The sequence below is a fragment of the Peromyscus leucopus genome, chromosome 1 (genome assembly GCF_004664715.2).
Source record: "Peromyscus leucopus breed LL Stock chromosome 1, UCI_PerLeu_2.1, whole genome shotgun sequence".
Classification (NCBI taxonomy): domain Eukaryota; kingdom Metazoa; phylum Chordata; class Mammalia; order Rodentia; family Cricetidae; genus Peromyscus; species Peromyscus leucopus.
In genome coordinates, this window is record NC_051063.1 from 161,663,815 (window position 1) to 161,691,419 (window position 27,605).

The 27,605-nt window shown below is 47.0% G+C and overlaps 1 protein-coding gene across 1 annotated transcript; it reads left to right on the forward strand.

Annotated features, from left to right (window-relative positions):
• Nucleotides 1–659: 659 nt before the first annotated feature.
• Nucleotides 660–27,605, forward strand: Uba2 (ubiquitin like modifier activating enzyme 2). The gene is made up of 17 exons (XM_028877797.2): nucleotides 660–797; nucleotides 3,095–3,178; nucleotides 4,161–4,231; nucleotides 5,205–5,269; nucleotides 6,952–7,052; nucleotides 9,278–9,399; nucleotides 11,662–11,729; nucleotides 12,783–12,904; nucleotides 14,966–15,065; nucleotides 16,340–16,506; nucleotides 19,524–19,617; nucleotides 19,710–19,822; nucleotides 20,895–21,050; nucleotides 22,238–22,334; nucleotides 23,890–23,995; nucleotides 25,485–25,621; nucleotides 26,795–27,605. The coding sequence occupies exons 1-17, from the start codon at nucleotides 660–662 to the stop codon at nucleotides 26,980–26,982; spliced, it is 1,929 nt and encodes a 642-aa protein (XP_028733630.1). The 3' UTR covers nucleotides 26,983–27,605.

The window sequence follows — 27,605 nt, forward strand, 5'->3', positions numbered from 1 at the left end:
TGCCTGTCCTGGATTTCGCTCTGTAGATCTGGCTGGCCTCGAACTCACAGAGATCCACCTGGCTCTGCCTCCCGAGTGCTTGGTGAGTGTACTCTTTTTGTTGTTTTGTTTTTCATGGCAGAGTGTCACTATGTAGCTGGGATTAAAGGCGTGCACCACCACTGCTTGGAGATAACAATTTTCTTAATTTGCACATGTTCCTTACATATAGAGTCATAACTTTTTTTTTTTTTTTTTTTTTTTCCGAGACAGGGTTTCTCTGTGTAGCTTTGCGCCTTTCATGGATCTCGCTCTGTAGCCCAGGCTGGCCTCGAACTCACAGAGATCCACCTGCCTCTGCCTCCCGAGTGCTGGGATTAAAGGCGTGCGCCACCACCGCCCTGCCTAGAGTCATAACTTTTTAAAACCCCCACATAAGGAGTTGTCGTTGGGCGCTCAAACCAAGGTCGTTAAAAGACGACCCGTCCGGCCGGTCTGTGTTCCTGTAGAAGCCGGCGTGAAGGTATCCCAGGTCTCGGTGTCTCCAAGACCCAACCTGGCGCGGGCTGGCGGCCGCAGTGCGCAGGAGCGGAAGCTGCACCGCCCTTCCCCCACTGGCTTCCGGCTGCCTCTCGGCTTCTCCCGCCTCCGACTGCGCGGCGGCTCGTGGACGTCCCGCCATGGCACTGTCGCGGGGGCTTCCCCGGGAGCTGGCCGAGGCGGTGTCCGGCGGCCGGGTGCTGGTGGTGGGCGCGGGCGGCATCGGCTGTGAGCTGCTCAAGAACCTGGTGCTCACCGGCTTCTCCCACATCGACCTGGTGAGGCCCGGGCTCCGGCTGAATGGCGGGCTGTCTGCGGGACGGGGCCCGGATTCTGGGCGGGAGTCAGGGCGGCGGGGCCCGAGAGGCCGGGGGTCAGGATCGCCGCGCCGGGAGCGGATTGGTGAACACGCTGGGCCCCGGCTCCCCGGCCTCTGGTCCCCGGGCCTGCGCGCGCCGCCTCCCAGTTACTCTGGGATGCAGGAAGTGGCCGAGCCCCCGGTGGATGCTGTGACTTTAATTCGAACGTGCCCCTAACTTCGAAGTTAACGACCGGCGGCAGAGCGGCTTGCAGCCACCAGCAGCGCACCCCGGGTGTGCACACATGCATTCACTCGAGTATGCCACCGGCCTTCAGGTTGCAAGTGCTGTCTGCATCCCGTTTTATTTTTAACAGATGAGGGAAGTAAGACGCTATGAGGTTGAGTAACTTACCCTGGGGGGACGCCGCTAGTGGCTAGATGAACTCCTTTGGGGCTCTCGTGCCTCTGGGCTGGGCACAGTGCAGATGGGACGCTGTCGTTTATGACATTAAAGATATTCCCTTGGGTTTGCGGGATTGGGTGACCGACCACCTGTAATCCCTGCAATCGGGAGTTTGAGGTCCGCTTGGCCTACGTAGCAAGACCTTTCCTTAAATTAAAAAAAAAAGTTTTTGGTTGTCTGTATTCTCAGTTTTGCATTAGTGTGCATTGACAGGAAGCCGCTGTAATTTGTTAACGTGTCGGAGATACTATCTGGAAGTTGGATGCGAGTTGGAAATGCCTTAAGGTTTAGCAGAAACATGGAATGAACTTACAGGTGTCAGGGTGTAAGCCGAGGCACAACTGGCGTCTCTGCAGTTTTCATTGGTTAGGTTTCACACCCAGTTTCAGTCCGCAGAAAATCCAGTATGCTGGTAACTCTGGATGCTATGTTAAAAAGTAGTTTTTGTAGCAGATTAAAGGCGTGTGCCACCACCGCCCGGCTGGTTTAATTTTTCTAATGAACTTTGAAGTACAAATGGATATTTCAGTGCTTATATGTTTTGTAATTGTTCACAAACTACCTCAAACTGTTGGGATGTTTCATGGTGAGAACATTTTGTTTGTTGTTTATGTAAGTTTATTGAACTAGAATGCAAATGACAGCAGCTGCTACTTATTTTTTCTTTCAGATAGCAATTAGATTAAATTTTATTTTTATTTAAAAATCTTTCCTTTAGTTTATGTGTATGGGCCTTTTGCCTGCACATGTCTGTGCCTGGTGCCCTTAGGCCAGAAGGGGGCGTTGGATCCCCCGGAACTGGTGTTAACCAATGTAGGTGCTGAGAATTGAGCCCCAGGTCCTATGCAAGGTCAACCAGCTCTCTTAACTATTGAGCCATCTCTCCAGCTCCTAGGTTAGATTTTAAACATGAGTTTTTGGTTCGGGTTTTGTTTTTAAACCGTATGTAGGCTATTTCCTTTACTAGCCCTCAAGTAATCCTGAGTGACTATGTATATGAAGTTAAAGCAGCAAACATTTCCAGATCTGATTACCACATCACCTATTGAAAACAGTGGGGCACAGTAAATTATACTACATCTGAAATAACCAAATAACCAGACAGATGGGGTGTGGAGCCCAGATGACACTTAGGGTGTGTTCCTGGGGCACTGTCTTTTTTTTTTTTTTTTTTTTTTTTTTTTAACAGGGTCTCTCTTTGCCCTGGAACTCTCCAAATTTACTAGACTATGACTGGCTAGTGAGTCCCAGAACCTCCCATCTCCACCTTCCTGGCTTTGGGATTGCAAAGCTTGCCACTGTGCTCAGCTTGTTTTAATGTAGGTTCTGGGGGATTGAACCCATGTCCTTGTAGCTGGCAGGACAGCCACTTTAATGCCTTTTGTCTCTTTTGCCTTTATTTTATTTATATTTTGAGTCAGGGTCTCAATATGTAACCATAGCTGATCTGGACCTCATTATAGAGACCAGGCTGACCTCCAGCTCACAGATATATCTGAGTGTACCACCTTGCCTATTGGAAAATTTTGTTTTTTAGTTAAACCAAAGCTTTTATGCTTCTTAAGGAATTCCCTAAAAAATTCCCTGAAATAGGATTAAACAAGAAAATTAGCCATCCTTGATGTTTTCTTGGGGTTACCTTTGACATTGATACTGTTCTTCCCATATACTTTAACTGTAACTTTAGCAATTCCGGTGTGACTTGTCCGGAGAAGCACTTTCTCTGCTAGCTAGTAAATTCTGGGTTATTAATGCTGAAGATAGTGATGTTTCTCAAACATTGTGATTTATCTGGGTTTCTGCATTTGTAGATTGATCTGGATACTATTGATGTCAGCAACCTCAACAGACAGTTCCTATTTCAAAAGAAACATGTTGGAAGATCCAAGGCTCAGGTAACCTTCCCATGTTGTGTTTAGATCCCTTTGACAATGAAGCTTTGAGTCAGCAAACTTTTCCTGCAGAGGGAGAAAGCAGGTGAAGCGCTCGCTTGCTCACTCTCCCTTTCTCCCCCTCTCCCCTGTGATTAACATTTTGTTTGCTCATTTTTGCGGGGCACGTGTGCATGCCACTGCATCGTAGTGGCAGTCAGAGGACAGCTGGGTGGTCCCAGGGATTGAATGCTGGTGATGAGACAGTAAATGTGTTTACCCTGAACCTTCACCACACAAGCCCAGCTCTTCAGCTTCAGATCCCGAGGAGTGAAAGGAGTAAGAGTAGCCCACACGGAAATGAATCCTGAATCCTGTAGTTGAGGAATCTTTTGTGTCCTCTTCATATTTAAGTTTGCTCCTTTACATCTCAGAGGCCAGCTTCTGTGTAGCTAGAAAAGATGCTTCCCTTTGAATATTCTTCCTGGGTTGGTGGGGTCAGAGGTCTGTTTTTCCTTCCAGCCCTGCCCCTCCCATGCATACCATTGGATTGACTTACCATTTTTTTAGATTTCAGCCTTCCCCATAGGTATTTGCCTGTGTCCGTTTTTTAGACTAAGCTTGCTCTTCCTCCAATAGTGGTCTTTCTACATTGCCGTCTTTGTAGTTAGGCTAACCTGGCTGGCTAGTAATAGGCTCTTAAGTGAAGGAATAACACTGATTATTGCAGTTCAGTGTAGTTTTATACTGCTGGGGATTCACAAATGCTTTAACTCTGAGTTAGAGAGCTCCAGCCCCGCAGTCTCTGTTTTCTCTGAAGTTTGCCATTCACATAGAAGTGGTCACATGCAGGGGACAACTAATTTTATGAGTATGTATGCACTTAATGAAATCTTAACCACATTTTTATATATAAATAAGATTACCATGTTATAAGTAAGTGAAGTAACCATGTATCTGTCAGATTTCCAGTGTCAACAGAAATGTTTATTGTTGGTTTTTCCAGGTTGCCAAAGAAAGTGTGCTCCAGTTCCACCCCCAAGCTAACATCGAGGCTCACCATGACAGCATCATGAAGTACGCACACCATTCTGTTAAAAGCTGTTTGCTGTGAAGTTGTAGTTAACCCTTTAAAGTATGAGATGTTTTTATTTATGTGAGCCCTGGATCATTCTGCATTTGTAAGATAACTTCTAGAATACTTACAACATAAGTCTGTGTCCACATCAGTTGCATTGCTTTTACCAGTTCGTGTGCATTTGGATTATTTAGATAAGAGATGTTTTAATATCAGTGAGAAAGTCACTTGGAAACTTAGAAATGACTGTACTTCTATGCCTGAGGATCTTCTGATGCTGTGTATAGTGATGGTGTTTGACGGTACTTACCTCAATAATGATAGATAAGTCTGTCTTTAAGGAGGTGTTAGAGCAGAGATCTAGGAGTCTAAGCCCACCGCACGCACGCACGCACGCCCGCCTGCGTGGCTGGTAGTAAAAGCAGTTCCTATGTGAAGTACTAGAGTTAGAGAGAGCCTTACACTTTCTCAAGGCACTTGTTTCCTGGGCTATTTCTAGTTCTCTGGGTGTTTGCTCTGTAGACCTGCCTGTGGCCTCCTACCCCATGCCGCTTTCCCAGTGCTGCTAAAAGCAGAGCCCCAAGGGGCCTGAACCCTGCCCGACTGTGACCACGTGAGGTGAAACTGCAGGCCTAACAGATCCTGGGAATGTGTTCCTTGTATGTTCCCAGGCACTTGCTACCCTGAGAAGGGGGCGGGGTGGGGACAGGGCACTGGTGAGGTTATGCCAGCTTTCTGCCAATTTAAGGGTTTGTTCTGGTGCCTTAGGTTGCTGGTCAGAAAAGAGAGAAATTTGAGAACAGTTCCTTTAAAATATGCTTGTGTTAGGAAAATTTCAGCCTTCCTGTGTCTATGGCATATACTTCCCACCCACAGTTATTTTTACAGTTATTTGTCCTTGGGACTCTATTTATGATACTTAGAAAATCATACAAGAGGCCAGTTTTGGTGACTTTTTGTTTTGCTTTCCAGCCCAGAATATAATGTGGAGTTTTTTCGACAGTTTATATTGGTTATGAACGCGTTAGATAACAGAGGTAAGGTGTTGTTAATACGTTTCACATCTCGTTTCCCCTCTTCCCCGTGTCAGAGCTGGGTAGAGATTTAGTGACCAAGTATGAGTTAGAACTTAAGAGACCCGAAAGGAAATGGGAATAGGTGGGGCTTTATGTGTGTTGGCCAAGCCAGTCTGGAACTCACTATGTCCCCCAGACTGACCTCAAACCAGTCACAATCCTCCTGCCTCAGTCTCTGGTGTGCTAGGATTTCAGGGGTAAGCAGTGCCAGTTGATGGCTGTTTTCCCTAGGACTGATTTTACATTTTTTTTCCTGCACAGTCAGCCATCCGCTTTGCTGTTCTACCAGAAGGTATAGTCAGTAGGGCATTGAAGGGTCTGCAGAGTATGACTGCTTCTGTTTCAGGTTGTTGCAGTATGTCTTAATTTGTGCATAGATCTAGGAAATGTGAATCCCTGGGGTCACTCAGGATGATCATAGTCCAGATGGGCCAGAGCGCCAGGTGATTTTAAAGTGCCTTAGGGTGAGGCGGTGAGGTGCCAGCCATCCTGCTCTGTCCTGAGACAGGGTCTTCAGACTTGCTGTGGAGCTGGGGGGGAGCTGAACTCTTGGGATCCATTCTGCTTCTGCCCCCAGGGGCTGGATTGCAGGCCGCACAACAGGCCTAGTGTAGGCTATTCTAGGCTATGGCTCTGGGATTGTTCCAGCTGTACCTATACCACAGGGTCCTAGACAAGGTCCTTGTAGGTGTAATGAATTTGTTTCTGGAAAGCCAGGCATGGTGGGCACAACTTCAGTCCCAGCACTAGGGAGGCAGAGGCAAGTGGATCTCTGAGTTTGAGGCCAGTCAGCCCTATGTAACAAGCTGCAGATCAGCCAGGGACTACATAGTGAGACCCTGTCTGGGGGGAATAGTGCTGCAAAGTGTGTATGGTAATTACTAACAGGGAAACCATTGGAAGCCTGATGACTCTTATAACCTCCCCCATCTTTTGTTTCCTAACCCTAAACTTCCTTAATGGTTCCCAGTTAGTGTCCATCCCTTCCTCCATTGCCACGGATTACTTGATGATAGAATGGTGACGTGTTGAGGAGTGGATGGAATAGTTTGCTCAGTTCACACTTTGCTGTCTTAATGCTTTTGGTGTTTTTTTCTTTAAATTTATTTGTTTATGTGAGTGGGTGTTTTTTCTGCATTTATGTCTGTGTAACACGTGCTGACCTGGTGTTCAAGGGATCCAAAAGAAGAGTCCCTGGGACTGGAGTTACAGACAGTTGTGAGCCACCATGTAGGTGCTGGGAATTGAACCCAGGGTTCTCTGAGGAGTAGTCAGTGCTCTTAACTGCCGAGCCATCTCTCCAGCCCTTCTTTTGATGTTTTAGAAGTGCTTTGAGTCACACCAGGGCTCATGTCAGACCAGACAGGTGCACCTGCTCTGGCACTTGGGAATCATTTCTAAGAGTCTTTTTCTAGACAAAATTCGCAATGTAAATTCCTTAGTTTTTGGTTTTGCTGAGTGTCCAGTAATGGCATGTTGTCGGCCAAGGATGTAGCCCAGTGTTACAGACAAAAGTGGTTGAGTTATCCTCACCATAGTCACGGTGAACAAGTGCTTTATTGAAGGCAAGAAATGTTTTCGCGATTGTCATCTTTAACTTGTTGGTGTCTTGAGAAACTCACTAACTAGTGTTATTTTTTCAGCTGCCCGAAACCATGTAAATAGAATGTGTCTGGCAGCTGACGTGCCTCTCATTGAAAGCGGGACTGCCGGTTATCTTGGACAAGTGACCACGATCAAGAAGGTGAAGAAACACTTGGTTCTTATTTTCCACCCATTTACTTGAGACCTAGGAAGGACAGAAACGTTGGATGTGTATAGTATAAGCAGGCCAGCATCCAACATATAGAGATTTCATGCTGTATAAGACAGGGTGGGGGGCTGGAGAGATGGCTCAGAGGTTAAGAGCACTGGCTGCTCTTCCAGAGGTCCTCAGTTCAATTCCCAGCAACCACATGGTGGCTCACGACCACCTGTAATGAGATCTGGTGCCCTCTTCTGGCCTCCAGGCACACAGGCAGACAGAACACTGTATACATAATAAATTAATAATAAATCTCTTTAAAAAAAAAAAAGGAAAAAGACAGGGTGATTCGTGGGTCCCTGGGTGGGTTCATTCAGTTCTCAGAAAACCTCCACCCACAAATAAAGCTGGAGGTGCACTAAAGGCAAGAGGAAGAGAGTTTTGACTTTGCCATGTTGTTTCAGTTAACTTACCTATTAAAATCCTTCTAGGTATGGTAGTGCACGCCTTTAATCCCAGCACTCAGCAGGCAGAGGCTGGTGGATCTCTGTGAATTCGAGGACAGAACAAGTTCCAGGACAGCCAGGGCTACACAGAGAAACCCTGTGTTGAAAAACTAACAAACAAAAATCCTTTGACATGACAAGCTGTACAAAACTTGTTAGTTGTTGTGGGACTTTGTGTCATGTTACAGAGGACAGGCAGTAATCAGACTTCCAGAAGTTACAACAGGCCAGGCATGGTCTCCATGCCCTCTTTAATCCCTGTAACCAGAAGCAAGGACAGGAGGCTGTGTTTGAATTCCAGCCCAGCCTGGGATACATAGTGAGATCTTGTCTCAAAACAAATCATAAGTTACCTTGGGGCCAGTGAGGTGGCTCGGTGGGCGCTGGCTGGCTGCTGAGCCTGACAGCTTGGGTCTGAGCCCTTGGACCCACGTGTTAGACGGAGCAAACTCTCCCAGGAGTCCTCTGGTTTCCACACGGGTGCTGTGGTGCTCCTTTGCATGCACACACACTAAATACATGTAAGAAATCAATGGTTAACTTGTGGGCTTGGGAGTCTGGTTCAGTTGTAGAATGAGGTAATAACCAATCCTAACTCGAGATCACTAGAGGAATCCAGTGTACAGCTCTGAAGAGAACTAATGCTTTGGTGTGTTTGTGACGTATTTTAAGCGTTTTAGTAAAACGAAAGAACAGAAGAAGGTGGTGTGCATCATTAACCTAGCTTTATAAAGTTTAGGGACGGATTAGTGTGTTCTTCAGATCTGTTCTCAGCTCCTTCAGGAAGTAGCCATTAAATTCTACACTTGAAGAGTTCCTTTTTAAAATACTTAAAACGGCCTGGTGTATAATTGTTGGTTTTGGAAGCTTATTCTGTGCCAGTCTCCAGAGGTTGTGTGCCAGTGACTATAGAATGGAGTGCCAGTGCCTATAGAATGGAGTGAAGGTTTCTTGAGTCTGCTGCAGCAAGGCAGGAGTTCTCCTCCACAGTGTGACGCTTGTCAGTGGCTTCATCCGAGATGTTTGTTTGGAATCCGAGATGTTTGGAAGATAGATGGAGGAGATCCTGAATGTGCCATTTAATTTATGTTAAAGCAGCCTCTGTAGGGTTTGGTTCTTTAACTTACTGTTATGTTGTTCTTATGCTCCTGTGTGAAGGCTGAGGTTGAAACATGCTGAGGTTAAAGAGGGATTCATCCGATGGTCGCACAATGGGGATACCTTGTCCCCCACCTCCCCTTTTTATTTCTTTTTGAGACAGAGTTTCTCTATATAACCCTGGCTGTCCTGGAACTTGCTCTGTAGACCTGGCTGGCCTTCAACTCAGAGATAGATTGTCCTGCCCAGCCTGAGTGCTGGGATCTTAGAGGGGTGCATCACCTGGCTCCCTGTAGTTTTTTGTTGCTTGGTGAAATCAAAAGTAAAAATTCTCTGACTTGGTGGTGTACTGCGGTACTTTTTTCTTTCTGGATTTGCCTTGTTTGGGAATTGGGAGTACTGGTTCCGCCTTAGCTTTGACTGTGGTCACTTGATTTAGCCTTTGTATTATGATTCTGGATTCTTTATATGTACAGTAAGGATTTTGCAGTCACCAATATTTTAAATTTTTCTTGACAACATAAAACTCAGTTGGAATGTAAATGAGGAGTGAAGTTTCTGTAATTGCACTACCTTATAGCCACTGTGGAATAACTGCTTTCTTGTGCCCTGGCATTACAGGGTGTAACTGAGTGTTACGAATGTCATCCTAAGCCAACGCAGAGAACATTCCCTGGCTGTACGATTCGGAACACACCTTCTGAACCTATTCACTGCATCGTTTGGGCAAAGTATTTGTTCAAGTAAGAGAGTTATGTATCCCTGGCTTGTTTTCAGAGCTGGTCATGGAACACAAGGTCATTTTTACTTAAACGGTCTTAAAAGGTTATATTTATAATGGTTAAATATGGTGAAGAGACTCTAGTGGTTTCCTGGGTTAACTGACAACATTCTTTGCATGCTGTAGATGAAGTTTTGGATGTTTAGTCTGGTATTGGACACAGGCATGCAACTAAATTTGTACAAATATATATATTTGGAAATATGAAAACATACTTATAAATACCCTATTGGCTAAAGAAGAAATCACAGTGGAGTTAAAATCCGTAGTGGGGCCGGGTATGCCCAAGGCCCTGGATCCTTAACCATCCACAACCAACTCTAACGATAGTGAAAAATACCATCCTTGAACTTGCTGGATGCCTGAATATGGTAGTTAGAAGGAAGGCTACAGGTTACTTACATGAAGAAACGCTGAGCATTGGCGGCATTAGAGTCTCCTTGAAATGAAGAGGTGTACCCCAGCATAGATGACAAAACAGCTGGAATGAGAAGAATGTGGTTGGACTAAGAATTTGTCAAATTTGGTTACCAGCTGCAGGGCCTGAGTAAATAAGAGCTGACAGGGAGCACAGTGCTAACACAGCAGTAGGGTGCCCAGGCACAGATCCCCTTTAACGCTTGTTTTTAAGAGACAGCTTTCTCTGTGTAGCCCTGGCTGTCCTGGAACTCATTCTGTAGACCAGGCTGGCCTTGAACTCACAGAGGTTCTCCTGCCTCTGTCTCCTGAGTGCTGGGATTAAAGGTGTGCACTGCCCAATTTCCCCTTTAACATTTTACATTAATTTGATATATACTTGAAGACTAAGGAACCAATGCTGATAACATTAGTAACTAGAAAGTTTCTTGCTAGGCATTGGTGGTACACATCTTTAATCCTAGCTCTTGGGAGGCAAAGGCAGGCAGATCTCTGAGTTCAAGGCCAGCCTGGTCTACAGAGTGAGTTCTAGGACATCCAGGGCCATACAGAACAGAGAAACCCTGTTTTCAAAAACCAAAAACCAAAAAAAAAAAAAAAAAAGTTTTCTTGATGTTTTGTAGCTCTTACATAATATCCTTTTTCACCTCTGGGATCCTGTCTTGGACGCCTCATGAGTCAACATGTCTCTAGCTCTTGGCTGTTCGTTTCTTAGATTTTCTATGTGTTGGGTGACCCTTGTGGTTATCAGTCCCAGGTCAGCATAGTGACCTGCTGTTGGGATTTGTCTGGTTTTCCTTGGGAGACTGGGTATTGAGAGGATGACAACAGGAAAGAGATGCTTTTCGTCCCACACGCCAAGGGCAGATGCTGTCAGCATCATCTGTTACTGCTGTGCCGGCCTTGGTAACCTAGCTGAGGTGTCTGAGCTTTGCTCCACTTTCCGATATGCACTGAACAGTGTAGCAGGGAGTCCTGGGCAGCCAGCTCCGAGGAGTGGAGGTCTGTTCTTTGAGGACAGTGCGTCTGAGTAATTGTACCTGCACTTTTTACTAAGTAAATAACTACTTGCACAGTTCCCTAAGAGCGTGTTTGTTCTCCTCACTCCCTCCTTCCTTTTTTTCCCCCTTGAGACAGGGTCTCCTGTAGCCCAGACTGGCCTGGGACATGCATGCCACATAGTTGGAGATGACCATGCACTCCTGATCTTCCCACTTCCTAAATGCCGGGGTTGCAGAGGTCTGTAACTAGTACCAGGGGGTCCAGTGTCCTCTTCCAGCCTCACAGGAACACATGCAGTGCGCTGACATACGTTCAGGCAAAAGACCCATTTGTTTTTTAATCCCAGCACTCTAGATCTTGGAGCCTGTCCTGGATCTCGCTCTGTAGACCAGTTTGTCCTTGAACTCACAGAGATCCGCCTGGCTCTGCCTCCCGAGTGCTGGGATTAAAGGCGTGCACAAAAAAGCAAAATCTTTAAGTGTAGTTTAAATCTTTGAGTGTAGTTGGTATCAATGTGAGGAAAATTTCTTTGCGATGTATGTAAATCTGGGTGGAATAAGAGTCTAGGAACCATTGTCTTAGTTTAAGATTTATTTATAAGTATATGAAGTGTTTTACTTTCATATATGTTATGGGCACCATGTACATGCCTGATGCCCTCATTCAAAAGAGTGGGTCAGATTCCCCCATGTGGGTGCTGGGAGGTAAGTGCAAGGCTCTCTAGAAGAGCAGCCAGTGCTCTTAACCACAGAGCCATGTCTCCAGCCTTGGGAACAACTAAACGTTCACTCTTCTGAAATTGCAGCCAGCTGTTTGGAGAGGAGGATGCTGATCAGGAAGTGTCTCCTGACAGAGCCGATCCTGAAGCTTCTTGTAAGTGGCTGTTGCCTTTGCTCTGTTCATTCAATGGTGGTGCCTTAAGGAGCAGCAGTGGTTGCTGTTATGTGCTGGAGGTCGTGTGCTGCTTAATGTGCCATTGCATTTTGAAGAAATATTTTTATTTCATGTGTGTGGTGTTTTGCCTGCATGTATGTCCAGTCCTATCATCCAACTTTTAGGGAGTTGTTGGTTTGCTGTTTGCTGGTAGGTTTTTTGCTTGTTTTTGAGATGGGGTCTTTCTGTGTGACCCTCATTGGCCTGGAAAGCAGAGAGATCCATCGCTTCTCTCTCCCAGAGTGCTGGGATTAAGGTATATGCCACCACACCCATCCCCTCATTATGTTTTTAAACCTTGTAACAACGGAGTAGTTCCCTTTCACTAGTAAGAAAGGAAATCAAGATGGCTTGAGTCTTTAATCCCTGCACTCAGGAAGCAGAGGGGTGGATATCTGAGTTCGAGGCCAGCCTGGCCTACAAAGTGAGTTCCAGGACAGCAAGGGCTACACAGAGAAACCCTGTCTGGAAAACTCCAGAAAAAAAGAAAAGGAATCAAGATGAGATATTCACAGATGTAATCATTAGGGCTGGGAGCAGTACTCTATTCTATGTATAGGGCCATGCTCTGAGCTGTTACATATGTGCCCATTAGAAACTGAGGCACAGGGCTGGAGAGATGGCTTGGGATCAGAGTACTGGCTACTCTTCCAGAGGACCCGGCTTCAGTTCCTAGCACCCATGTGTTGGTTCACAACCTTCTGAAACTCCAGTTCCAAAGGATCTTTTATCTTCTGGTTTCTATCGGCACATGTCAGCCACTTGGTGTACATACATACATGTAGGTCAAACCACAAGTGCATATAAAATAAAACTTAAATTAGAAAAAAACCTCAGGCCGCAGAGCAGTGGTGGTACAAACAAACCAAAACCACACTGGTCCTCGTGTTACTGTCCTGTTATCTGAATGTGTTGCCTAAAGCTGCCTTCCATTGAGTGACTGCCTCAGGTGAGAATGTAATTGTACGTGGAAATACGATGCTTGTTTTCTAGGGGAGCCAACAGAAGCTGAAGCCAGAGCCAGAGCTTCTAATGAAGATGGAGACATTAAGCGTATTTCCACTAAGGAATGGGCTAAGTCAACCGGATATGATCCAGTTAAACTTTTCACCAAGGTTAGGTTTACTGTTTGTTTGTTTGTTTGTTTGTTTTAATGTAATGTATTTAGAAGGGTACACACATGCCATGGTGCTCATATGGAGATCAGAGGACAACTTTGTGGAGTTTTGTCCTTCTACCTTTACGTGGGTTCCAAATTGTTACATGATACTATTCTGAGGGAGACAGAAACATCAGTTTGCTCCAGATAGGGAACTGACCAAACCAGATTATTGATAGCACCAAACCTAAACTTTGTGAACCAGGGAGTTTGGGTTTGGTTTTGGTTTTTTAGATGGGTGTTGGGAGTGGAGGTTTGAGACAGGCTTCTCTGTGTGGCTCTGGCTGTCCTGGAACTCACTCTGTAGATTTGCCTGACTCTGCCTCCTGAGTGCTGGGATTACAGATGTGGGCCACCACTGCCTCGCAGCTCTTATTGACTCTTTATAACTTCAAGATGTTTACTAACCCCAACCCCAAAATGAAAGGGGCAGAAATGGAACACAGAACCTCTAAGCACATAGTATTTCAAAAACAATATTGAGAAACTGGATTTCATTCAAGTAGAGCTGGTGTGTTTTGTTGTTGTTTGTTTTGGAGACAGGGTGCTGGTGTGTCTTGTTATTTGTTTTGTAGATGGGTGCTGGTGTGTGTTGTTGTTGTTTTGTAGACGAGTGCTGGTGTGTGGTGTTGGTTTGTAGACGGGTGCTGGTGTGTGGTGTTGTAGACGAGTGCTGGTGTGTGGTGTTGTTTTGTAGACGAGTGCTGGTGTGGTGGTGTTGTTTTGTAGACGAGTGCTGGTGTGTGGTGTTGGTTTGTAGACGGGTGCTGGTGTGTGTTGTTGTAGACGGGTGCTGGTGTGTGTTGTTGTAGACGGGTGCTGGTGTGTGTTGTTGTAGACGGGTGCTGGTGTGTGGTGTTGTTGTAGACGGGTGCTGGTGTGTGGTGTTGTAGACGAGTGCTGGTGTGTGTTGTTGTAGACGGGTGCTGGTGTGTGTTGTTGTTGTAGACGGGTGCTGGTGTGTGTTGTTGTTGTAGACGGGTGCTGGTGTGTGTTGTTGTTGTAGACGGGTGCTGGTGTGTGTTGTTGTAGACGAGTGCTGGTGTGTGGTGTTGTTGTAGCCGGGTGCTGGTGTGTGGTGTTGTAGACGGGTGCTGGTGTGTGGTGTTGTAGATGGGTGCTGGTGTGTGGTGTTGTAGACGAGTGCTGGTGTGTGTTGTTGTTGTAGACGGGTGCTGGTGTGTGTTGTTGTTGTAGACGGGTGCTGGTGTGTGGTGTTGTAGACGAGTGCTGGTGTGTGTTGTTGTAGACGGGTGCTGGTGTGTGGTGTTGTAGACGGGTGCTGGTGTGTGTTGTTGTAGACGAGTGCTGGTGTGTGGTGTTGTAGACGAGTGCTGGTGTGTGGTGTTGTAGACGGGTGCTGGTGTGTGTTGTTGTTGTAGACGGGTGCTGGTGTGTGTTGTTGTTGTAGACGAGTGCTGGTGTGTGTTGTTGTTGTAGACGAGTGCTGGTGTGTGTTGTTGTTGTAGACGGGTGCTGGTGTGTGTTGTTGTAGACGAGTGCTGGTGTGTGGTGTTGTAGACGGGTGCTGGTGTGTGTTGTTGTTGTAGACGGGTGCTGGTGTGTGGTGTTGTTTTGTAGATGGGTGCTGGTGTGTGGTGTTGTTTTGTAGACGGGTGCTGGTGTGTGGTGTTGTAGACGGGTGCTGGTGTGTTGTTTTGTAGACGGGTGCTGGTGTGTGGCGTTGTTGTAGACGGGTGCTGGTGTGTGGTGTTGTTGTTGTAGACGGGTGCTGGTGTGTTTACTGAGCGCTTTAGTGTGTGTCACTGTGTCTCAGACTGACTTGTGGTTTGGGGGGTGGTAGGAGGGCCTGGGTGGTCGGCAGAGCTGAGAGTGACATTGCCCTGCATTCTCCACATATTTGAACATTTATGGTAGTGTTGAAAATTGTTGCTCTGCCTATGCCATGCCTTTAAACTTACTTTCATGGTATAATTATAGTAACTCAACAAAATTTGATCTGTTTGTAATGAACTTGGGCTCTAAAGGACTCATGGGATTTGTTTGTTTATTTCAGCTTTTTAAAGATGATATTAGGTATCTGCTGACAATGGACAAACTCTGGCGCAAGAGGAAACCTCCAGTTCCACTGGACTGGGCGGAAGTGCAGAGTCAAGGTAAACAGAGCAGCTAGTCACTGGTGGTGGTGGCAGCGGCGGCGGCGGCGGCGGCGGCGCATGCCTTCAATGCCAGCACTCTGGAGGCAGAGGCAGGGGGATCTCTGTGAGTTTGAGGCCAGCCTGGTCTACAGAGTGAGGTCCTGGATGGCCAGGGCTCTACACAGAGAAACCCTGTCAAGAGAGGGGATGGGGATGGGGGAGGGAGGGAGGGGGAGAGAGAGAGAGAGAGAATATGCAGCTAGTCCTTCACATGCCATGGGATGCTGTCAGCTAAAGCATGTGTGTGTTGAGTGGTTGGGCTGATTATAAAGAGAAAAGTCATTAGACACAACACCCCAGAGCAGGAGCTGCAGTCCTGCTTTTATAAGCTGGCTGTTTTTTCTCTCTCTTTATTTTTTTTAAACTGTCAATGATTAGGAAATTGTGACTTCAATATTCCTGAAAGTGTTGTGAGTATATGTACAAATCTGCCTTTGTACTCCTGAGATTATTTCTTTAAGATTTAACTTAGAAATACATCTTTTAAATTTATAGTCAAAGAAATAAAACAGTTGTACAGGGCTGGAGAGATGACCCAGAGGTTAAGAGCACTGACTGCTCTTCCAGAGGTCCTGAGTTCAATTCCCAGCAACCACATGGTGGCTCACAACCATCTGTAATGAGATCTGGTGCCCTCTTCTGGCCTGTAGTCATACATGCTGTATACATAATAAATAAATCTTTTAAAAAAAAAAAAACAGTTGTACAAACGACGACTTTCTCACTGGCATGCTGTGTTTTTATCTGAACTATGCTGCAGCTCACAGCAAGATTGAATTAAAAGGTCCCTGGAGTGACACGTAGCGGCACTCAGCAGTGACATTGTGTAATGTTGGGCAAATGGAAGCATGGCTGACAGCTCGGGCAAAATGTGATTTTCACCTTTTTCTTTCATGCTTACTTTTCCACTGTATGGGTATGTGCACATGGGTGTAGGTTCCCACCAAGGCCAGAAGAGAGGGTTGGGTCGTCTGGAAGAGCAGCCGGTTCACTTAACTGCCAGCTTCTCTCCAGCCCTGCCATTATGTTCTTGAATATTCCAACAAAGAGCAGGAGATCCTGACATGGTCTTAGGCAGTCCCTGCTTCAGCGGTTTCCCTGCACACACACTGGTAGTGGTAACTACCCAATAGAGTCCGTTTCTTTTTGTCACATCTCAATGGCCAGCAGGTGAATCTGTCGAATAGACCAAGGTAGAGTGAGGTGTGTAACAAATATTCTTACTCTTTTAGGAGGAGAAGCCGATGCATCCGATCAACAAAACGAGCCCCAGTTGGGTTTGAAAGACCAGCAGGTTCTCGATGTGAAGAGCTACGCAAGTCTGTTTTCCAAAAGCATCGAGACTCTGAGAGTTCATTTAGCAGAAAAGGGAGATGGAGCTGAGCTCATATGGGATAAGGTTTGTTTTGAAATGTGTCAGTCACTCACATATCTCACTCGTGGTTCCTGTGCTGTAAGAGGCTGACAACTTGGGATGTTGCTTGCCTTGTTTGAATGTTTTCCTCTTCGGTTGTGTATTAGAATATGAATTTTCTATGCTTCTAGTAATGCACTCGTGGCTTATGTTATATTGACTAGAAATTGAGTTATCCCAGTGGGATGTTTGAGTTAGAAAAACAGATAGCAAGTCCTCTGCTTTTGGAGGCAGCAGCTCATCTGCCTGATTTGACCTTAAAAATAGTAAAAATTGCCTACGTCCCCCCTCCCCCCCCAGACTGAGTCTAAGCCCTTGTCAACGCTAGTTGAGCACTGTGTGGCTCAGGCTCTCCTTAACAGTTGAAAGCATGTGCTGTCGTATTCAGTTCTGAGATTGCCTTTCTTTTGAAATGGATAGAGTTTTCTTTCAGAAGCCTGGGAGAGCAAAGCCAGGTGTGGCCCACATCTATAGTTCGAGCACTTGGGAGGCTGAGGTAAATCATCATGTTTCAGGTCGTCCTAGCCTGTAGAGTGTCTGAGACAGGGTCTCTAGTGCAAGCTAGCCTCAGTCTCCCTCTGTTGCTGGGGGTGACCTTGACCTCCTGACCTTGCTTCCTCCCCGTCAGTTATATAGTTCTGGAGATTGAACTCTTTTGGCCTCTCATTTGCCAGAAGGCTGCTCTCCATTTGAGCTGCATTCCCAGGAAGATGCATTTGTTCCTAAGGTTGAAATTGTATTAGAAGTTCACTGTGTTTAACTGGCATTTGAATTGCCGGTAAAATTGATTATGTGACAAAGTTTGTTTATTCCTATTGTGCCAGCACTCCACTGAGACCTGAGATGTGTCTGCGGCTCTTTACTGGGATGCTCACTTGCCTGCCATGCATGGGGCCCTGGAGTTCATCCCCAACAGGGGAACCAAAGGAAAGATGTGCTGTGGGTCTCAAAGTGAGGAGAAATGATTGGCCAGTTTTAGAATCCTCAGATAACTATGTGCACGAACGTTGAAACTTTGGTTGAATCAGATATCTAACACAAAGCTGGTAGATTTAGATTTTTGGAATTCTTTTTTTTTTTTTTTTTTTTTTTTTTTTTGGTTTTTCGAGACAGGGTTTCTCTGTGTAGCTTTGCGCCTTTTCCTGGAACTCACTTGGTAGCCCAGGCTGGCCTCGAACTCACAGAGATCCGCCTGGCTCTGCCTCCCAAGTGCTGGGATTAAAGGCGTGCGCCACCACCGCCCGGCTGATTTTTGGAATTCTTATAAACACTAGTCTCTTGGTTTGTGTGATATAAATGGTAGGTTTTAAAATATTCTCTTTGTTGTTATTCTAGCAATTTGGAAAGATTCTATTTGTTCACTGGGGCCAAATAAGGCGCTCTTGGACCTGAACACTGCTGCCTTCATGACTGCCCCTCAGAGTGTCAGCCAGTTCCTGAGAGATTGGGTGGTTTGGGTGGTTTTGTTTTGTTATTCATGTATTTTATGTAGATAAGGGCTCTGTCTTCATGCACACCAGAAGAGGGCATCAGATCTCATTACAGACAACTGTGAGCCACCATGTGGGTGCTGGGACTTGAACTCAGGACCTCTGGAAGAGCAGCCAGTGCTCTAACCTCTGAGCCATCTCTCCAGCCCCACAAGCCATTTCTTTAAGAACAAAGGCATTTAGCTGGGCTTGGTGGCATACACCTTTAATCCCAACATTGGGGTGGGGGGGCCGTACAGCAAATCCTGTCTTGAAAAAAGTGAAAAAGGAAAGAATAAAGGCATTTTACAGAGCAAGGCAGCTGCTTCTCACTCAAGAACTTACCAAAATAGGAGTAGACGGCCAGACATGATGGCTCACACCTTTACTCCCAGTGCTTGGGAAGCAGACAGAGGCAGGTGGATCTTTGTGAGTTCGAGGCCAGGCTGAGTTACATAGTAGGTTCCAGGATAGACAGGGATATATAGTGAGACCCTATCTCAAAAAAAAAAAAAAGACCATCCAGCCGGGGAGTAGCATTTTGCTTTTGGGTTTGAACTGGGTAGGTGAGAAGCTGAGGCCAAGCTCTTGCAGCCTTTGCTTCACTCAAGAGCATGTGCTGTATATGGCAGAAGCCACCTCTGGGTTCTTCATTACTCTGGGAAAATGGCCCTGAGGCTCTAAGCTGGGCATGTTAATGCATGTCTTTAATCCCAGCACACAGGAGGAATAGGCAGCAGGCAAATCTGAGTTCTCCAGGCCAACCTGGTCTACTAAGTGAGTTCTGGGAAATACAGGACAGGGATACACAGAGAAACCCTGTCCTCAAACACTGCACATGGGGTTATCTGTTCAGCCCTAGCTTTACACAGTAAAGAGACCTACAGCCTGTGAGTTCACAGCCACATCTGGGAAAGGCCTTGCTGCCGGGACTTAGCAGAGATTCAGCAAGGCTAAACAGGTTGTCCTTGCCTAGATTCTCTGTGTGTCTAGCAACCTCAGTACTAATGGGCCCAGAAAGAGCTTCCTTCAATGAAAAATGTGTTTAGCTGTACACATAGCCTCTGTGCATTTGGTTTTGTTTTTCAAAGATGCTTTTACTTTTTGTTTCATGTGTATTAATTGTTGTGCTTGCACATGGGTAAGACAGGATTGAGTCTCCTAGAACATGGATGCTGGGAACTGAACTCTGGTTCTTTGTAAGGGCTGCAAGTGCTTCTAACTGACCACTGGGCCATCCTTCCAATTCACCAGTGCATTTGTTTAAGCGGGAATGCTTTCCTAGCATGCATGGTGGTGGTTAGTGTTCTTGGCAGACTCTTCCTGGCCTGGAGAACCTGATGAGCCCCTTTCCCTACACAGTCAGCCTCCATGCTACTTCCTGTGGGGCCGACCACAGCTGCCCCGCCTCTGGAGCAAAACACCCCTTGTTCTGGCTGTGTGTCTGCACGTTACAGATGTGCAAATATGGCTGATTGGAAGGTAACGCAGTGAAATGGCTGTGATTGGCCTTGTGATTTGTGTTCCTGGCAGGACGACCCACCAGCAATGGATTTTGTCACTTCTGCTGCAAACCTCAGGATGCACATTTTCAGCATGAATATGAAGAGCAGATTTGATATAAAATGTAAGTTGTTTGTACTTTGGTTGTATCATCAGCAAACCCATGCAGAGTTTTCTGTTTGGACAACTGACCCTGTTTGTCTTTCTGTCCTCTAGCAATGGCGGGGAACATCATTCCTGCTATTGCCACTACTAATGCAGTGATTGCCGGCTTGATCGTCTTGGAAGGACTGAAGATTTTATCTGGAAAAATAGACCAGTGTAGAACCGTGAGTACTTTCCTTTGTTTAGCTTTGACTTTTGAGGTGGTTCCTCACTATGTTGCCCTGGCTGATCTGGAACTCACTATATGGACCATGCTGGCCTTGAACTCACAGGGATCCACCTGCCTCTGCCTCCTGAGTTGTGAGATTAAAGGCATATTGTACCACTACACCCAGTTATTTAACATTTTTTTAAGAGTAATTTTATAAGAAATACATTAAATGTGCTGGGAATTAAACTAAAAAATGCTTTTGGAATTTTGAGACTGATGTTGCCGAGGCTGGCCTTGAGCTCACTGTGTAGCTCAGGATGACTTGAGCAGGCCCCGAGAGCATGTGCATTCCCACACCACACCCAGCTTGATTCAGTTTTCTTTTTATTTACTTTAATTTGGTATGCTGGGTTTTTAACTTTTAAGAATTTTTTTTCTTTTTCCTTTTTTTTTTTTTTTTTTGAGACAGGTTTTCTCTGTGTAGCTTTGGTGCCTGTCCTGGATCTCACTTTTTAGACCAGGCTGGCCTCGAACTCACAGAGATCCACCCGCCTCTGCCTCCTGAGTGCTGGGATTAAAGGTGTGCGCCACCACCGCCCGGCTTAGAATTTTTTCTTTTAAATGATAAATTTTTCACAGAAAACTGAATGTCTCCTATGGTTTCAGCTTGAGTTAAGAACAATGCTATTAAGCTTATGGAAGTAAGAGCACTGGCTGCTCTTCTGGAGGACCCAGCTTCCATTCCCAGAACCCAGAGCATATCTTAAAACTGTCACTTCAGTGCCGCGGGACCCGGGGTCCTCTTCGGCTCCTGCGGGGACTGAATGCACAGTGTTGGCCACAGGCCCATGGAGGGAGAACACCCATCTACATAAAGTAATAAAAGAAAGAAAAAAACGCCTTCAGTCCCAGCACCTGAGAGCCAGAGCCAGGCAGATCTCTGAGTTCGAGACCAGCCTGGTCTAGAGTGTGTTCCAGGACAGTCAGGGCCACACAGAGAAACCCAGTGGGGGAGGTTCTAGATTCATCTGTATATAAAGTGGAAACGCAGTGTTTCTGATTCCTGCTTGTGTTTTTCTCTGAAGATTTTTTTAAATAAACAGCCAAACCCCAGAAAAAAGCTCTTGGTGCCGTGCGCACTGGACCCTCCCAACAGCAGCTGTTATGTCTGTGCCAGCAAGCCCGAGGTGACCGTGCGGCTGAATGTCCACAGAGTGACTGTCCTCACCTTACAGGATAAGGCAAGTACAAGGGCTGGTTCTGTTTCCTTTTGAATGAGCCGAGGATGGAGGTCACCCTTTCCAGTGTGGCCGTGACCAGCTTGACATCAGATTCTTGCCCTGGCTGCAGAGTGAGCAGTGCCGCTCCTGGATGGCTTGGCGATCCAGGTTCCCACTGGCCTCTTGAGTCTGCTTCCAGGATGTGTGTCTCGTCCTGGGAAGGGTGGTGTGCTTGGCTGGAGTGTGGAGCCTAGCTGGGCAGCAGATGGACAGTGGGGAAAGTCGGTATTTCTGACAAACAGCAGTCCCTCAGTTGTCCTGCTGGTGGTGCTGGTGGTGCTGCTGCTGCTGGTGGTGCTGGTGGTGCTGGTGGTGCTGGTGGTGCTGCTGCTGCTGGTGGTGATGGTGGTGGTGCTTGTGGTGCTGGTGCTGGTGGTGGTAATGGTGGTGGTGAACAGATCGCATGCATAATACCTGGCTAAGGCTGGGTGTGCCCTGTTTTTCTCCGAATGAAAACCCTGGAGTAACTTCATCTTGAAGGATGTGTGTGTGATGCTCTTTCCTATGACGTAGTTGTTGTTGGTATTTGCTGTGGAGCTGGAAGGACTCCTGAGTGTGGGGCTACACTTGTAGAGAGAGCTGCCATTTTTAGGAGCAGGTAGGATTAACACTATTGCCACTTAAGTTGCATCTTGAAGTTAAGGGGAGACGTTGTTTGGAACAGAAAGGTTATCCAATTAGGCATTTTCCTGTCTAACACCTTCCATGACAGGGCGGACATGGAGACTGAGGGGAAATGTGTCAGATACTCTGCCCAAGCCTAATCTGCAGGGAGCAGAGAGGAGAGCGTCTCCAGGTCCTCAGGCTGCATCTGTGGGCAACTCCTTGGTTTCCTGCTGTCAGAAGCAGAGAGAATAGTAAAGGACAACAGGCCAGAAAGACAGACACTCGGTGGGTCAGACAGACCTGACGACCCAAGTTTCTCGGTGGAAGGAGGGACCCAATTCCAAACCTTTTATATGGCCTATACCTGTGTGCTGTGGCCCTTGTGCGTGCACACTCACATAGATATCGCACACACACAGTACTCACGTTTTGAAGAATAATTTGAACCCTCTCCGATGAAAAAGTAAACCTGTATAGAAAAGCAATATTCTTATGGTCTTCAATGACCTGCATGAGTTAATATTTAATTTTTCCCTTTTTAGATAGTGAAAGAGAAGTTTGCTATGGTGGCACCGGATGTCCAGATTGAAGATGGGAAAGGAACAATCCTGATCTCTTCGGAGGAGGGAGAGACAGAAGGTACCAGGCTTGCTCCTCCTCGCCGGGGCGGCTGCCTGAGGAGGGCTGAGCTGGTCTTGTCTTGCCTGTGTCAGTGTGGTGTCTGCCATCACAGTGGCAGCGGGCACTTGCGGAGTTCTCCCAGGGTGCTGCTTATCTCTGCAGCTCCACATCTGGAGGCTTTCCGGAGTTGGGGTCCTCGGGGGTTGTTGGTGTGCCAGTGCACAGATCGTGACTTTTTGCACATTGTAATACCATGGTTCATTTCCAAGGACGCACTGTCTGTATCGTGGGCCCTGGGGCTAGGTTGGTGGTGAGTGTGCTCTTCAGGCTGTTAGCCATCCTGGGGAGTGTATAATAAAGTATTTTTATTCCGGAGCGGCTAGGTCAGGCCAGGCGGTGGGGGCGCACGCCTTTACTTCCAGCACTCAGGAGTCAGAGGCAGGGGTCTCAGAGTTCCAGGACAGCTAGGGCTGTCCTGTTACACAGAGACACCCTGTCTCGAAAAAAACCCAAAATGAATGGCAAGCTCTTGGTAGATGGGGCTTTCCCACCCCTACCCCCAGGTTCAAAATCCAGCAGCACTGCACCTGCTAGCTAGGTCAGCCCCCACCACTGAACTGCTTTCTAGCTTTGTTATAAACTGTGTTGGGATTTCCTGTCAGGAGCAGGAATGCAGTCAGATGGCAGGGTGCCAGCTTAGCATGCATGAACCAGGTGTGGTGGCACACACCTGTCCCTGTCCTTAAAGGGGAGAAGAAGCAGGAGGATCACAAGTTCAAGGCCCGTCTTAAGTTAGCTATGGGGTAAATCTGAGGCATGGAGCACACACCTTAATCATGCACTCATTAGGCAGAGGTGGAAGGATCTCTGAGTTTGAGGTCAGCCTGGTCTACAGAGCAAGACCCTATATTTAAAGAAGAAAAAAAAAATCAGGATTCATGTTGGTAGTAGTTTTGCTTGTTGAGAAATCATTTGAGATATTAGGCCATGTGTAGAGGTGTCTGGTTGGCCGTTTAGGGAGTCTGGTTTAAATCAGTTTGCTCTGAATGGGAGGTTGTTGTGGGTCCTTGTTCACTCCACTTGAAGTGCTGAATTCCTAGTGCCTACAAGCACACTTAGGACTGTAAGTCCCACAGCCTGGAGCTCTGACCCGTCAGAAGCTTTGCCCCAGGCCTCCTCTCCTTGTTGTGTCTTCACGTGGGCTTTCTTAAGAGATGTGCATCCCTGATCTCTGGGGGCCAGACTTCTATAGGGACAGTTTTATTTGTCTGAATAAGAGTCTTGTGTAGCCCAGGCTAGCTCAAAAAATAACCTTGGCCTTTTGATCCCCCACCTCCACCTCCCAAGTACTAGGGTTACAGGCATGTGAAAGACTGTTTTTAACTTGTTATCACTTGTACAAAGCTGTATCTTCAAATGCAGTCACTTTTTTGGGTACTGTGGGTCAGGATTTGAGAATGCCATTTTGGGGGGGACACAGTGATGCCATAATGGAGTGTGCTTTTTAAGAGTTAACCTGCCTGTCTGCACTGTGAAGACCTAATTAAGGCACCCCCATTCTGTTCACATCTAGCTAATAACCCCAAGAAGTTGTCTGATTTTGGCATTAGAAATGGCAGCCGGCTTCAAGCAGACGACTTCCTTCAGGACTACACTTTACTGATCAACATTCTTCACAGGTAGGACCTGTGGTGCCTGGGGGTAAGAAACACAGGGCACGGGAGGAGAGGGGAGCTCATAGAGCTGCCCAGGGTCTGCTTGACTTGACCGCGGAGGTCACGGGGCTCCACCCCAGGAAAATGCTGGGGTTCACAACAAAACTGTTCAGGATGAAAAACTGAAGGCTTAGAGGATGGCTGACCGTCAGGCTTTGGACAGATGGGGTGCCCGCAGGGTGCTCAGGCGAGGGTGCTCTCGGGCCTGGGTTTGGTTCCCAGGACTCAGGTGGAGAAAGGGGAGATCCCACTCTCAGGTCTGCTGACCTCCACATGTGTGCTGTGAGGAGCAGTCACTAAATAAATTAACATGTTTAAATCTTAGGTATAAATTAGTAATAAACTTTGGAGGCCATTTGTAAGGTAAATTTATTTTCATAATTCAGCTGTAGTAAGATCTTGATGTTTTTCTTTTTTACATTTTTAAGATTACATTTATTTTGTGTGTACATGAGAGTGTGAGTGGGTTTGTGTGTGCCTATTCACATGCACCATGACAGTACATGTGGGAGTCAGAGCAGACTGGCTTCAGCTAGCTGAAGTTTAGTTTCGTTTTGAATTGTACATGTGTGGGAATGTTTTGTCTCTGTGTGTGTGCACACGCCCGCATGCAGTGACCAAACACGGCATTGGATCCCCTGGAACTAAGGTTACAGGTGGCTGTGAGCTGCCATCGGGGTGCTAGGAGAAGAACCGGTTCTGGAAGAGCAGCCAGTGCGTGCTCTTAACTGCTGAGCCGTCTCTGCAGCCCCATTGAAGTGAACATGCCTGTGAGTCCTGGCAGACCGACATAACTTTATAACAAAGTGTGGTGTTGGCACTGTAGATTCTAGAGTTGCATAATGGACTCAGGGCTACATGTCAGTCAGTGTGTGCTGTCTTTGGCCTCCTTGGGTGACAGCTAGGTGACAGTGGCAGGCAGGCTTGTGTTACTTGTGACAGAAAACCACAGGAAAGGACAGGACTGTTCAGGTGTCTGAAGGAGGAGCAGGGCCAGGGTGAAGGTTTGTGCCTGGCTTACTTACCTTGTGTTTAAGTCTCGGGACAGAACTGCCTTTAAAGATGTGCGCCCTCTGTTCACCCTGACACATGAACTCCCATGTATGAAAGTGGGGAGTTACCTATAAAGGTGGGGGAAAGCCGGGAACCACACAACCCTGTTCCCAGAACAGAGATCCAGTCACAAATGGAGTGAAGGCTCTTTGGTGTAGCAGCTGGAAAAAGGATGTCAGAGTTGCTGGGCTGCAGAATTGCTCGTCCGCAGTGTTAGCGACACAAAGGAAAACCAGCCTTTACCGTTTGAATCAGAAAAGCTCTGCTCTGTGGTCTTTTTCACGAGTGTTGTGAGAATGAGAACCTTCTGGGGTGCAGTGCACGCTGGGCTGTGAGGGAGGCTCCGGTCCTTACCTTGTGAGCTTGCATCCCTGGCTCACAGCCTGACTCTCTCTTACAGTGAAGATCTAGGAAAGGATGTTGAGTTTGAGGTTGTTGGTGATGCCCCAGAAAAAGTAGGGCCCAAACAAGCGGAAGATGCTGCCAAAAGCATCGCCAACGGCAGTGACGACGGTGCCCAGCCTTCCACCTCCACAGGTGAGTCCCTCCAGCCAGAAGACTTGAGACACTGACGCTGAGCTGATTTGGAATTGATTGTATGATGAACTTGAGTTTTATGAGTTGTGAAGAACTTTAAGGCTGGGGGTTTGGGTAGAGGGAACGGGATGGTTTTCTGACTCCCTCCCCAGTCGCGCTCACGGCAGGCTGTGGGCTTACTTTCTGGTTCACTGTCTGTCTAAGCTGCCAACTGCCTGTTTGATTTGGAAGTCTCAAATCACACATCTGGCTCTTTGAGCAGGTGCTTGGAGGGTGGGTGTGACTTCCAGGTAGGCGGAGCTCCTAAGCAGAGCCCACTGGAGAGCGATCTTGGGGGTCCGACCCTTCGCTGCTCTGGTTGGACTGTTATCTCCTCTGACATCCTCTCCATTTTGTGTGTGTGTGTGTGTGTGTGTGTGTGTAGGAAACTGAAGGTTAACAGTTTTTAAGTTTTTACCTCTGTTTCCATCCATTTGACCCCGGTCTTTGGGTGTCACTTAGAATGTCTGCTCTGGACTGTAGCATCCTCTGAGGATGAGGCTGTGGAACATGGCCCTCTTGGCTGGCCCGCTCTCCCTCCCCACAACTGAAGCATTGTAATGCTGACCCTCTGTTGTGGTGGGTTTTGAAGGCAATATAGGGAATATTTGGGGCTTTTTTGAGGGGGGGGGTACGACTAAAGAGCACAAGTGTGGGGGTCTTGGAGTTTGAACCCTGACCACGTTTTGTGACCTAGTCCATCTCTGTCCCTCGGTTTCCTCTCTGGAAGTGGGGTAATAATGTTGTCTTCTTTATAGGGTGATTAGATGAGTTTGTGCACAGTGCTCAGAGCAGTCCCTGGCGGCTGTAAGTGCCTTTGTTGCTGTTGCTGCTCTGTTTTCTGTTAGGGTGCCCTCCCCTTCTCAGCGGAGGGAGACTCAGGAGGCATGATGGTGCATTTGAATTACATGCTAGTCACAATTGTTTGTTTTGCTTGGAAAAAAATGGGAGTTGGCCCAGGGTTGGTTCCCCGGTAGCACCTTCTAAAAGTAGACGTGCTTGTTACACGGAACACTGGAGACACAGTCCCTGGGGGTGGCCAGTGAGGGTGGCTTCCAGTCAGAGTGAGGAGGCCTTGGAGAGCGGCTGCTATCTCCCACACTTCACCACTCTTTGCATTGTTTCCGAAATAAGCACTAGAGCAAGACGATGTGCTCATAGTTGATTCAGACGAAGAAGGCCCTTCCAATAGCGCCACCGACGGCAGCAGCGAGGACGAGAGGGCCCGCAAGCGGAAACTGGACGAGACTGGGGGTGCCGGTGCCAAGAGGTCCCGCCTGGAGCCCACGGAAGACCTTGACGACATCATAGCGCTAGACTGAGCAGACTCCTGGCCCTTGACCTGGTCGAGCCGAAGGTTTTGTCCTTTGTTGCAGAGGGAAAGCACGGGCTGCGGTGGCTTTGGTTCCGCTCCTGTGAAAGCATCCATGCTAAGACTTAGAGACTGCGTTGCTATGTTGATGTAGGAGTAGTGTTCGAGACCCCTGTGAACAAAGCCGGGTGGGCCAGTGAGGAGCTGAGAGGACGGTGCATGTTGCTTCCCTGTAAATAGCCTTAGCTGTCATTTCCTAGTGGAAGATACTGTGGGGTAGGAACGCTGAGACCTGGTTATAAATATTATGCCTTTATTTTTGGCTAGAGAAGAGTTATTTTTAGCCTAGATCTAACCATTTTCATACTCTTACCTGAAAGACTCACAGAAGTGTCAAGTGCTATGCATTGAAACTTGTTTTTTAAATGTTACCTGGCACTGTGTATATTAATGTAAAACAATGTTAATTTACTCAAACTTTCAGTTTGTACTGCCTGGTATGTCTGTGTAAGGAGCCAATTTTTGTGTATTTGTTACAGTTTCAGGTTATTTATATTTGATGTTTTGTAAACTCAAACAACAAATATACTGTACTTATGGACCAAATAAATGGCGTCTGCATACTTGTTACCA